Below are 12,618 nucleotides of genomic sequence, written 5' to 3' on the forward strand. Positions count from 1 at the left end.
GACTCCCCTGACTCAAAGATTTTGTGTCAGCCTGGCCGAAACATTCTCAGAATGGCTCCTGTCAGAGCTTCTCCTGCCCAATCTCCTCTCCTCCCCCCTTTGCTTCCTCCCTCCTTCCCCTCTTCTCCCCTTCTCCTTCCCCATCTCTTCCCTCCTCTCTCCCCAACCCCCCTCCCCTTCCTTCCCCCCTTCTTCTCTCAGGGGTCAGCCCCACAGCTTGGTATGAAGGCTCTCCTGCTTTCTCCTGTTCTCTCTCCTTTATCCTTCATGGGCAGTTCTCCCCACGACTCTCCTGCATGGCTAATTTTGTCTTGGAGACAGCTTCTTGGAGGACCCCAAGAGAACACAAGTTAGTTGGTTACCTCTGTTGCCTCCACTACACTGTGAGTTCGCTGAGATCAGGGACGATGTGCCTTGGGCATCATCGCAGGGGAGAGCACAGAGCTTGGCCTGAAGAATGACTACGCAAGGGGGTTAGCATTCAGAGAAGGGGCAAATACTCGAGAAAGAAGCTAGAGGAAGCTTCAGGGAGGAAGTAGGTCTTGTCTGGGGCCTGGAGGTCAGGCAAGGTTGCTGGAGAGGAAAGAAACAGTCTTCATGGAGTCTCCGCATCTGCTGGGGTGGGGAGTGGGGGGTGTCCAGTGTGCTATTGTCTGCTTGGACCTGGGCTCAGGACAGAGTGGGGAGGGGGTGGGCAATAGAAGGGGATCCCTCTGTCCTGGCATGGGAGGGCCGGCCAGGTAGGGGGTGGGATAGGGAGGTGGAGGGAACTGATGGAAACCAGAAGGGCCACCTTGGCTGTTGTCAGTGTCCAAGCCTGAGGCCCTGACATAGAGCAGGGCCCCCAGATGGTGCTGGGTAGCCCCTGGGGGCCCCTGTGGATTAGGGCGGATTTGTGTGAGATGTTTCCACGGTGAGATCAGCGTCCAGAGCCAGAATCAATGCCCCCCTGTGAGTTCCACTTTCTCCTGGACACTGTGCAGTCCCAACACGGGTCTGGCCCTGCTTCCCACCACCACGCTTTCTACTCAGATGACATCTGGTTGTCGTTCCCATCAAGGGGAGCCCTGATCCTGAGCCCTAGAGCAGTGGGGGTGGGGGCCAACACAGGCGAGTGTCAGGTTCCTGCCTCAACTGCTGCTGCTGTGGCCGCCCACAAGACCATCGAGGCCAGGAGGAGTGGGGCTGGGAAGTGCCCTTCAGGGGGCCGTACCCCAGAAGGCAATGTGCCTAGCCCCAGGGAGGGGCAGCCCTGGACCAAGCCAGCAGATGCGGGAGCGGGGTGGGGGCAGAGAGCCCCAGCTTATTCTGCCACAGGAACAGAGGGGCTGGCACTTAGGAACGTGGGGGAAGGGGACAGCTCCTTTGAGGCTCCAGCTGGTGTGGCCGCTGTGGAATCCTGGTTCCTTCTCCACTGCCCAGTCGGCAAACAGGACTGAGGCCCAGGTGCGGGGCCTGAGGTGCAGACCTGAGGCAATGGGCAAGCCAGGGCCCAGCTGGGAAGCCGCAGGCCTCAGCTGACCCTCAGGCCCAGGTGGGCACTTCACAGCCAAGGGCTTGAGGCTTAGCTTATCTCCCCAGCTGCCCAGTTCCCTGCCACTTTATCAGGGAGGGTGATAAGGTGTCAGAGCTCAGGACTCCCGTCCTCCCCCCACCGTGGGACCCAGCCCAGGTGCAAGCCGGAGGACTAGCCTTGGGCATGGCCAGAAGACATCTGACCTGGGAGAGTTTAAAAGGCCCCAGGTCCTTCTCTCAGCCTCAGTTGATGTTCCCAGTTGGCTGCAGCATGAGGGGGCTTCTGGTTTTGAGTGTGTTGCTAGGGGCTGTGCTTGGCAAAGAGGACTTTTCAGGGTAAGAGGATGGCGAGAAGGGGGTGCTCACGCAGGAGAAGGGAGGACTCGGCCCCGGGTCAGCATCTGGAGGCGACAGATGGGCTGCCTTGTGGGAAGACTCCAGAGAGGCACAGACTTGTACACCCCGGGAGGCAGGCTGACCAGGGGCCTGGGCTGAGAAGGGGCCCGGGCCCTCACGGAGAAATCCGAGCTTGAAGGAGTTTTCAGGAGAGGAGGTGGGAGGAAGCCTGGCTGGCTTTGGAGAGAAAAATAGAGTTTAAACTGGGATGAGGATAGCAGCTGTGTCCAGAAGGTTCCAAGGAGCCTAGGCCTTGCATTGCTAAGACCCCTCATGCTTTCTCCTGCTCAGCCAGAGGATGGGGGCCCAGCCTGGGGATTCCAGGCTGCTCCACGCCCCCTGCCTCCCATCTGGGGAGGGTGAATGGCCCATCCCAGTGGCTCAGGCCCTTCATCTCCCCTCCCGCTCTGCCCAGGCACCAGGTGCTCCGACTCTCCACTGATGATGCAGCCCAGGTAGAGAAGGTGAAGGAGCTGGAGGACCTGGAGCACCTGCAGGTCAGAAGGAGGGGAGGTCCCCCCGAGGCCCCCTGATTCCTCTCGGGCCAGCCTATCCACCCCAGGATGCCACCTTCCCCTGGGGCCCCCCGGGTCCTGGGCCCTCTCTCCTCACCACCCAGAAAAGACCCATGGGATGGATCCCTGTTAGGAAATAACTCAGCCCCCACCTCCCCCCGTTCCAGAGTCTCGCTGCATTCGAGGATTTGAACAAAGTGGGGGCCTCCTTTCCGGCCCTTCTCTCTGTCTTGCGGTCTGGAAGCCCCTCCACCGTGCTTCCCGGGCCATCTCCCTGACCGCAGTGGACTCGGTCTGATGCCCGCCGTTTCCCCTTTTGTCCCCTGCCCTTAACAGCCATGCCACAGCCACAGTCATAGGGGACGTTCTGGCCCAACCTCCCCTCCCGGGCGGACCCCTCCCCAGCTCGCCGTGACCATGTCCGCTCTCGTCCCCCCCAGCTGGACTTCTGGCGGGGCCCTGCCCAGCCTGGCTCCCCCATCGATGTCCGAGTGCCCTTCCGCAGCATCCAGGCTGTCAAAATCTTCCTGGAGGCCCACGGCATCGGGTACACGACCATGATTGAAGACGTGCAGGCCCTGCTGGACGAGGAGCAGGAGCAGATGTTCGCCTTCCAGGCCCGGGCCCGCTCCTCGGACACCTTCAACTACGCCACCTACCACACCCTGGAGGAGGTGAGGGAGCCCTGGTCACTCAGCACAAGCACCGAGCTCTGCTCCAGGCTGGCAGAACATGGCCCACCTGGGTGGGTGTGGCACCTGCTGGGTCTCCTGGTAGGGGGCCGTGGGGGTGGTGGGTCGCCAGGATGGCCCGGCTTGCCGCTGGCGGGCTAATGGGGCTGCTCCATCTGGGAGGCAGCCAGGTGCCTGGCAGCCGCTCCAGCTGGCCTCCCCTTCTCTTCCCTCTCAGATCTACGGCTTCATGGATATGCTGGTGGCCGAGCACCCGCAGCTGGTCAGCAAGCTCCAGATTGGCAACAGCTACGAAGGGCGTCCCATCTACGTGCTGAAGGTAACAGGCACCTGCTTGAGAACGGGCAGCCACTCTTGTGGTGAGCCACACTCCCAGAGAATGCACTGTGACATGAACGCCCTGTGTGGACATTGGGGAAGGACGGAATTTCTATGCTGGTCTAGCTGTAGGCATACTTGTGCGCACTCAGTTTTTAAATTTTTAAGGGACCCACGTATTTTCAATCAAGTGTCACATTGCGGGAAGTAACCCAGAGTCAGGGGAGTCCAGAGAAAACATTTTGCTCGGGATACCCCACAGAGGACTGTGTCTGGGCAGCAGAAGAGGGCAGGGCCCAGAATGCTGGCTGAGGCCTATTCGCCCCAAGGCTGGTATGAAGGCTGGAGGCCATGTCCTGCCGGATTCCTGTCCTGACACCCCACCCCCAGCCCCACACCTCACCTGAGTGACGGCCCCACACACGGAGCCTCCACCTGACATACCCGGGGAGAAGAGGGCCTCCAGGCCGGGATTTGCTCCCCTTCAAGGAGCCAAGACAGAACCCTAGCTGCATCTCTCTGTTCTTCTTGTCCAGTTCAGCACTGGGGGAGAAAACCGTCCTGCCATCTGGATCGACACAGGCATCCATTCCCGGGAGTGGGTCACCCAGGCCAGCGGGGTCTGGTTTGCAAAGAAGGTGAGCCTCGGGCACTGAGTGGGGCCCTGGCCTGGTGGGGCTGTGGTCAAGAGGCCCGCAGGAGCCCTGGCCTCCCCGGCTCACCCAGCAGCAGTGAGGCAGATGGAGCAGGTGTTCACTGCCTCCGCATGGTGCACAGTTGGCCTGACCCACCCCGCCTGTCTGTTCCCAAACTCCCCACCAGATCACACAGGACTATGGCCAGGACTCCACTCTCACCGCCATTCTTGACTCCATGGATATCCTCCTGGAGATTGTCACCAACCCTGATGGTTTTGCCTTCACCCACAGCAAGGTACAGGCCTTGTCCCATTCTTGGGGGGCAACAGGGTGGGCCTCTGGCCTCTGAGCCCCATGAACTACTCACCCCTAATCTCAACCCCCAGCAGTCGAGGGAGGGGCAGATAGACTTGTCCTCCCAGACCAGGGCTCTCATCCTTGGCATTCTGGACATTTGGGGCAGAAAATTCTTTGTGTGGGGGGCTGTCCTGAGCATGCAAGTGTTTAGCAACAATCCGACCTAATACTCAGGAAACACTAGGAGCAACCCCTCCATTGAGAGAGCCATAAATGTCTTCAGACTTTGCCAAATGTCCTGGTATTGTCCCCCGGGGGAGACCCACTGCCCTGGACCTTATTTCCTAGCTTCATGTTATTTTATGGCGGGTATATCACGCCACCAATCCAGTGGGGGTGGGGTGGGGGGTGCGCCTGGTGCCTTCCTTCCCACAGGTAGAACCCTCTGGCCAAATGCCGTCTACTGTAGCCACTGCCCTCTTTCCACCAAGAGCATCCTTTGCAGACTTTCCTGACAAGCCATTGAAAGGGGTTTCTGACACATGTTGTGTCCACACCTGTGCTATAGACGATGACAGACAAGTGTCTGATTCCTTCCCCAGAATCGCATGTGGCGCAAGACTCGGTCCCGCACGGCGGGCTCCTCCTGTGTTGGAGTGGACCCCAACCGGAACTGGGATGCTGGCTTTGGGAGTAAGGCCCCATGGGATTTGGAAGCAGGGATGAGAAACCCAGAGCGGCTCCTTACCCTCCTGTGTCCTGTTTCCCCCACCTCTTTCCTGCCCCAGAAGCGAGGGCGGAGTTGAGGCGGGGAATATCAGGGTCTCCTCTGAGGCTCAATGAGATTTTCTTGTGCCTTGTTTCTAGAAACAAATCTGCCCTCAATGGAATTAAGGCCTGAAACCCATGTAGGGGTTTTCTAGGGTAACTTTAACTCCTTCTCTCTGTGGTCCCTTCACTACAAGAATGGGTCTTGGGGCGCCTGGGTGGCTCAGTTAGTTAGGCATCTGCCTTTGGCTCAAGTCATGATCCTGGGGTCCTAGGATTGAGCCCCGTGCCAGTCATGTCGGGCTCCATGCTCAGCGGAGAGCCTGCTTCTCCCTCTCCCTCTGCGGCTCCCCCTGCTTATACTTGCTCTCTCTCTGTCAAATAAATAAGATCTTAAGGAAAAAAAAAAAGAAGAAAAAGAATGGGTCTTGCTTGAGACCCTCCTGGGGAAGGAGGTTCTGCCCGTGTTACCTATGCCTGGCTGGGGAGGGAGGGAGGGCCCCCAGGTTATAAAAGGCCTTTGGTCTGTCCTTAATCCCAGAGTGTGGGTGAGCCCTCCTGCTTTCTGCCTCATTCCTACTTCCATGCAAAGAACTTGAGGTTGTGGACGCCACACTGCTTGGCCGTAAGGAATGCTAGCTAACCCCCTTCCTCTCCCACAGTGGCTGGAGCCAGCAGCAACCCATGCTCAGAGACTTACCATGGCAAGTTTGCCAATTCCGAAGTGGAGGTCAAGTCCATCGTGGACTTTGTGAAGAACCATGGCAACATCAAGGCCTTCATCTCCATCCACAGTTACTCCCAGCTCCTCCTGTATCCCTATGGCTACAAAGCAGAGGCAGCCCCCGACCAGGATGAGCTGGTGTGTGCCCATCCCCCGCTTGCCCTCTGGTGCCTAAGCACCCCTTTCTCCCATGGAGCCCTGATGGCTTAGGAAGACCTGCAAGGCAGACTAGCCTCATTTTCTGCCAGGGAAACTGAGGCACAGAGGGGTTGAGTCACTCTAGTCAAATGACCGAGCAGGCGGTAGGGCTAGACTTAGAGCTGGTACCACAAGTTCAGTCTGGAGCTGCAGTGTGACCAAAGGGCAGAGACTGAAGTGCCAGCCAGACATCCCCTGGGGTTAGAGGGCCATGGGGCTGCTGAAATCCTGCGCTCTGCTGGGCTACTTCCCAGCTGAAAGTTGGGCTACCTAGGCCTGCTGTTCTAGCCTGTTGTTGCTGGCCATAACAGCTGGTATTGCTCGGCATTTTCTCCAGGATCAGCTGGCCAAGTCTGCTGTGACAGCCCTCGCCTCTCTATATGGGACCAAGTTCAAGTATGGCAGCATCATCAAAGCAATTTGTAAGTGGGTGCATGGTCTCTGGGGTGACACCAGGTGCCAGCTTAGCTGGTGTTTCCTGCCTGAGTTCCTGTCCCTCCTGGAGGAAGTGCCCAGGAGTGCCTAGATCTGGGAGCATGGGCCAGGAGAACAGTTCTTGGCCTGCCTCGGTGGGCGGCAGGGCGCTTTTCTGACAGGAACTCTGCCTTCTTTGATACCTTCAGACAAGCATATCAGCTCCTTTGAGCACCTTTGTCCCCTTGTTTTAGGTTAAGTCCAGCTTTATGGAGGAGGTGGAGGGTTCTGCTGGCATTTCTGTATCACCAAGAAATTCAGCTTAAAAACATACCCCTCCTCCGATGCCTTTCAATTTAAAGAAGATATCTTATATCTTATCTATCCCCAGCTTACTTGTACCTGCAATGCCCCTGGGAGGAGCACTGCTACATCAAAATGGAATAATGTCAGCAAATTTTATTGAGCACCTACTATACCTTGTTTTCTGTGCGTGGGAAACAGTTGGGAAAAAGCGAAGTTCAGGAACTATACAGTCTAGTGGAGGAGAGTGACGATAAACATGAAGAAGTAAATGATACAGTATGTTAGGTGGTGAAAGTTAGGGACAAAAAGATAAACTAGAACAGGGTAAGGGGAATCAGGGATACCGGGCATGGAAGTTGGGGAGGTGGGTGGAAGAATAGGTCTCATTTAGTAATCACTGGGCAAGTGTTGAAGGAAAATGAGGAAGGGAGCCAAGAGGCTATCTGGGGAAGAGATTTCTGGGCAGAGGAATCTTCTAGAACAAAGGCCCTGTGATCTGGACTGGCATGTTGGGGAAATAGTGGGAACAACATGGAGCCCCATGTGATGGCAGTGGGGTGAGAGGGCTCAGAGTCATAGAGGACGGGGGTGGTGGGGCCAGATCCCTTAGGGCCCTGAGGAATGCAATAGGTTTGCTGGCTGACAAGAGGCAGGGGACAGGACAGAGATGAGAGGGCTGCACACACCCCTCACATACCTTCTGCTCAGGGTGCCAGGTGTTAGCCCGTGAGTGGGCTCCAGTCTTCACTCAGGCTGGCCTTACTTTTGGATTCCAGGCCCTGTTTGGAAGCGGTTGCAAACTAAGTTTTTTTGGCTTCCTTCAGTGTTGTCAACTTACATTCTGATATGCAGCTGCCTCCCACACCCCGGCCCGATTCGAAACAGCTTCATTACCCACTGTTCACTGCAAATCTGGGCCAAGTTTCTTGCAAAAAGCCCGTCAGGGGGCTTTCACTTTGCCTCTGGCCCTTTGCACTTTCTCCTGCAGACCAGAGCCCCAGGGGACAAATCCTGGTTGCCCAAGGGGGTAACTCTGGTATATTTGGAGGTTTGACCAAAGCAGCTGTTGGAGGGGGTGGTATACAGTGGGGCTTTTGCAATTTCGAGAACTTTCTTGCAACCCCCTGTGATAGGAGAACCTCTGCTGGTCCCTCTCTCTGGGCCTCTTGAGCTGAGAGCCGTCGGGGAAGCTTCTGGGAGGAAGCCAGGCGGCTTGGTCAATTGCAGGCCCCAGCAGACGTTAACTCCGATGAACCCTGTGGGAGGTTCTGGGCTTTGGACCAGTGGGCCCGGCCCATATTAATGTGTCAAAAGTGATCGAACTTTGCTCTCTGGCATTTGCTCCCGCCCCAGACCAAGCCAGTGGAAGCACCATTGACTGGACCTACAGCCAGGGCATCAAGTACTCCTTCACCTTCGAGCTCCGGGACACGGGGCGCTACGGCTTCCTGCTGCCGGCCTCCCAGATCGTCCCCACGGCCCAGGAGACGTGGCTGGCGCTCCGGACCATCATGGAACACACCCTGCAGCACCCCTACTGAACTGACCCTTCCGCACCTTCCTCTTCCTCCTCCCTGCCTGCCCCCTGCCCCCAGCAACAAATAAAGTTTGTCCACGGAACAGAATCTGGGGGCTGGCGCGGAGGAGTGTCCTCGGCGTGTCTGCTTTTGCAAGCTAGGGCAGAAGGGGCTTAGTTCCCGCAGGCCTGGAGGGGAATGTGTGGGTGGCTGGGCTAGATGACCCCCAAACTCCCCTACATTCCAAGGTCCTCTGAAGTTGGATCCAAGTGGCATCTGTTTTAATTAGACCACCCTGCGCTCCGCTCATCAGGGCGGCGACTGGTTCCTACCTCAGGAGCCAGCGCAGCCACAGCTGCTAACCAAATGCTGGGCACCCTGCAGGGGTGAGGAATTCCGTCTACACAATAGTAAAGCTAGTTGGGTCCATTTATCTACAGAAGCAATAACTCGGGAGACGGACTAGAATAATCGTGGGGGCCACTGCTCTTTCAAAGACACATCGCCGCCAGGCAGAGCAAACTTAATTAAGTCAGAAGAAAACAACTGGGTTCGATGAAAAATTTACTGAAGATAAAGAACAAACAGCAATCCCAGAACATTTTATTAGTTGTAGTACGTCACGAAGACTTTGCTTTTAGGGACAGAAGTAGCCTTATTTTTCATATGCCACATCCTTTCTGGCACGCTTCCATTTCCCTTCCTGTTTTACCCATTACCACTTCCTTATCATCTGCACAATTCCTCAAATATAAGACTCTCCCTTTGATACTCTCCTTAGCTCCTAAAACTTGCTGACTTCCCTCCTTTGGCTTGTTGGTTCTGATGGCTGTGGTACGGCGCTGAGCGCTAGCACCACAAGACACTGGGCATCTCAACTTACTTCAAAGCAAGAATCTACCTGGTGTTTCTTCCCAATTTCTTCAGATGCCAATGTGGAGCAGGGGGTTACTCTCACAGTAGTCACTGGGAAGGGGGTGAGGATGGGTTGGTAGCTCCCCAAGAGTGAAGCTGACAGGTCAAGATGGCAGCCTTCCCCTGTGTGAGCCCGGTGGGGTGTCACATGGCATCCAGCTCTAAGGACTTAAGAGGCTTATCTTTTCCACAGCTCAAATGCCCTACTTTTGTTTTGCTACCAAACATTCCAGAAAACAAAAGTGTGAGGAAGACTATACATGTAGTATATACAAACTTATATATATGTAGGTTTATGAGGCAAGGTAAAATGGTGTTTCAGTCTTTTTTTTTTTTTTCTCTTTTTTAAGATTTCATTTATTTGAGAGAGAGTGCATGAGGACGAGCTGGGGGTAAGGGCAGAGGAAGAGGGAGAAGCAGACTGAGCACAGAGCCCAATGCGGGGCTCAATTCCAGGACTCTAGAAATCATGACCTGAGCCGAAGGTAGCCGTTTAACCTACTGAGCCACCCAGGTAGCCCAGTATTTCAGTCTTTACAGAAAAATGACCTAAAGATTTTATAACACTTCCTTCAAGTTATCTTTTGGGAAATACTTCCATTTAATCTATGTAGATAGGCTGAAATCTATTTTAAGGGCTCAGTTTGGGCAAGTCAAATAAGCTGATCTTATTTTTTGCTTAAGATGGTGAAAGATAAGAAGAGATAAGCAAACAAATATTAATTTTAGCAAGGACACTTTATCTGACAAAATTGGATTACTTAGGCTTCAAGGATAGAATTGCTTAATTTAAAATAATCATGCTTCCTGATAGTGGGCACCACTTTGTTCAGCATTCAATGTCCAAAACCACAAACAGTAGTTGACATCTAGATGCCCAATAAATGTTTGTTGAGCCAATGTTCTCTCCTTTTGCTTACAAATGAACTCACGAATTTTATAATCTGTATAGTGGAGGCTGGGGAGGTATTTTGAATTCCCCGAATGGTAGTTTAGAAAGTGAGGCTCTGAGCAAGTTAGTCTTAAGACACCTGACAAGATAAGAAACAGACCCCAGAAGGAAAATTCCATGAGGACAGAGACTGCGTTGTGTTTTTTTTAACATGTAATCCTCACCGGTAGGCCAAATACATGGCACACAGTAGGCACTTAATAAATACTTGTTAAATGGAGACATGGAACTTGTTAGTACTATTTTTTTTTTATTTCCAAGGGTAGGAAGAGGCTTATATTTTTATTTGCAGATACATATTTTTACAAATCTGGGGGCAAAAATTTTATTTTAGAACTAAAAACATAAAGCGTAAAGGGAAATGATAATTTTAGAAAACAGTGCAGCATATATGAAAAAGTATTAAAAACCTTGAGGAGAAAAGAGTTCTTATAAGCAAAAGGGGTTAAATAAAAAGGACTACCATTTTGAAAGATAAATAATCAATTCCCAAAAGAAGAAACAGAAAAAGCCAATAAACGTATGAGAGATAGCATTCCTGAGTGATTTTTTTGTACATTAAAGGAAAGCAAAGGAATCATTTTTCTCCCATCAGATTGACAAAGAAAAAAAAGACTGACAACTCAGTGTTATCAAGTATGAAGAAATGGTATGAAGAAATAAGACCGGTCATGTACTACTGGTGTGAGGATAGATTGATGCCACCTTCCCGGGGCGGGGGGACACAAAATAAATCAAAATTTCAAATGTATTGTTGCTTTGACCCAGAAAGTCCACTTGCAGAAATTTATTTTATAAAAATATTCAGACAATTTCAAAGATATGTATGTAAAGGCTACAATAATACAAAATTAAATTAAAAGGAAAAGAAGCCATTTGGGCACCAGTGTAGAGGCCCATTTTGACGTATTTGAACAATAGAGTAGTGTGAGGCCACTGCAAACCGTGTTGACATGAGGAAATGGGTCACAAAATACTGAGTGAAATGAAGCCAGCCACACACTGAAAATGTTCTGAAATAGGATTGTGGTAATGGTGCACAGCTCTGTAAATTTGCTGAGTGTCATCGAACTGTACCTTTAAAAATGCATGGCTTTTAGAGTATGGGATTTGTACTTCCATACAGTTGTTTAAAAAAATAAGAAGTTGGTTACAAAATAGTATGTTGAGTATGAATCTCATTTTTGTCTGAAACACACATACACATGCACACGAAGACACACACTATGCCGGGAAGGATATATTCTCCAGTGATAATCGAGGTCACCCTGGGTAGTGGTGGTGGTGGTGGTGGTTTTCCTCTTTTCTGAATTTCTTGCAATAACCTTTAGAATCAGGAAAAAAAAAACACAACTATTTCAAACACACCAAATACCCTGTGGGTAAAATTATCCAGAACCAACTTAATATTAACATCCAACATTTCATGGCCAAATCTTAATTTGTGCCCAGGTTCTTTTTTATAATTTGCCTCAACTCATCTCTTCTGCTCTGGTGTCCTATTTCTCTATCTTGCCTAGAACAATGAATCTTACCTTCAGAAAAATGTATACTCCAGATAGATCTGGAAGCAGCAGTGTTTCTACCCAGGGAAGGGGTTTCCCCTGCTCCCAGCTGGGAGCTGTTCCCTGAGCAGTCTGCCGTAGCTCTGATGAAATCCCCCAAGAGCCCTTTCTGCTTGCATTTGGTTCCTGCAGCAATCTGGGGAACTGATTACGCTAATGCCTATTTTCCAGGGCCTTCCAAAAAGTCTTTATTTTTAAATGAACACATTTGGCTTTTTTCTAACACCATTCTAGATGGTTCTCCATGTGGCCTGTGGGCCCTTGGTGGTCCACGAGAATCCTTCAGGTGGCCTCTTGAAGGGACACTCAGATATGCACGTGTAGCTTTCCGGTTTTGGCTTGAAGTTCAAATTGAAATGTCATTGACTACAATCCAGATATGACCTCACCGGTCCCTCATCCAGTGCAGTGCTGCTCATCATCTCAGTGAGGGTTCTGCAAGGGCAAGTGGGGCCAGGTGGGTTTGAGGGTGCAGAAGGGCTCTTGTCCTAAGGATTCCAAGGACAGAAACATCATTCTGCAAACATCGTCAGCCCCAGGTGCTACTCCCAGGAAACTGATCTGACCAACCATCACATTCAAATCAGCCACATGAAGGAAGGACTCCGAGAGAGAGGCACAGAGGACCCTTCAAATCTGAAAAACTGTCACAGGGTAATGAATCTTCCCCCAAACTTTCAGGATCTGCATTAATTTGGCAACTCGAATTGTGAGTTGAATTAATTGCCTAACAACCGCAGAGACAGAGACTGCCAAACGTTTATGGCCAAACGCAAAGAAGAAAATGAGAAGTCTCCTGCTCTACCACAGGGGGGGCATTCTGCTACATTTTGGGGAGACTGCAGTGGAGCAAATGCTCTGTGGACATGGATGGAGGCAGAGGTTTGC

At 52.3% G+C, this 12,618-nt stretch overlaps 1 protein-coding gene across 1 annotated transcript; it reads left to right on the forward strand.

Moving 5' to 3' along the window:
• The first annotated feature begins 1,767 nt into the window (after positions 1 to 1,767).
• CPA1 (carboxypeptidase A1) lies at positions 1,768 to 8,400 on the forward strand. The gene is made up of 10 exons (XM_047695866.1): positions 1,768 to 1,851; positions 2,327 to 2,408; positions 2,867 to 3,100; positions 3,336 to 3,437; positions 3,973 to 4,074; positions 4,259 to 4,369; positions 4,974 to 5,064; positions 5,802 to 6,001; positions 6,399 to 6,483; positions 8,135 to 8,400. Exons 1-10 carry the CDS (start codon positions 1,787 to 1,789, stop codon positions 8,320 to 8,322), a joined length of 1,260 nt encoding a protein of 419 aa, XP_047551822.1. The 5' UTR covers positions 1,768 to 1,786; the 3' UTR covers positions 8,323 to 8,400.
• Positions 8,401 to 12,618: the final 4,218 nt, after the last annotated feature.

This window comes from Lutra lutra, chromosome 11 (genome assembly GCF_902655055.1).
Source record: "Lutra lutra chromosome 11, mLutLut1.2, whole genome shotgun sequence".
NCBI lineage: Eukaryota > Metazoa > Chordata > Mammalia > Carnivora > Mustelidae > Lutra > Lutra lutra.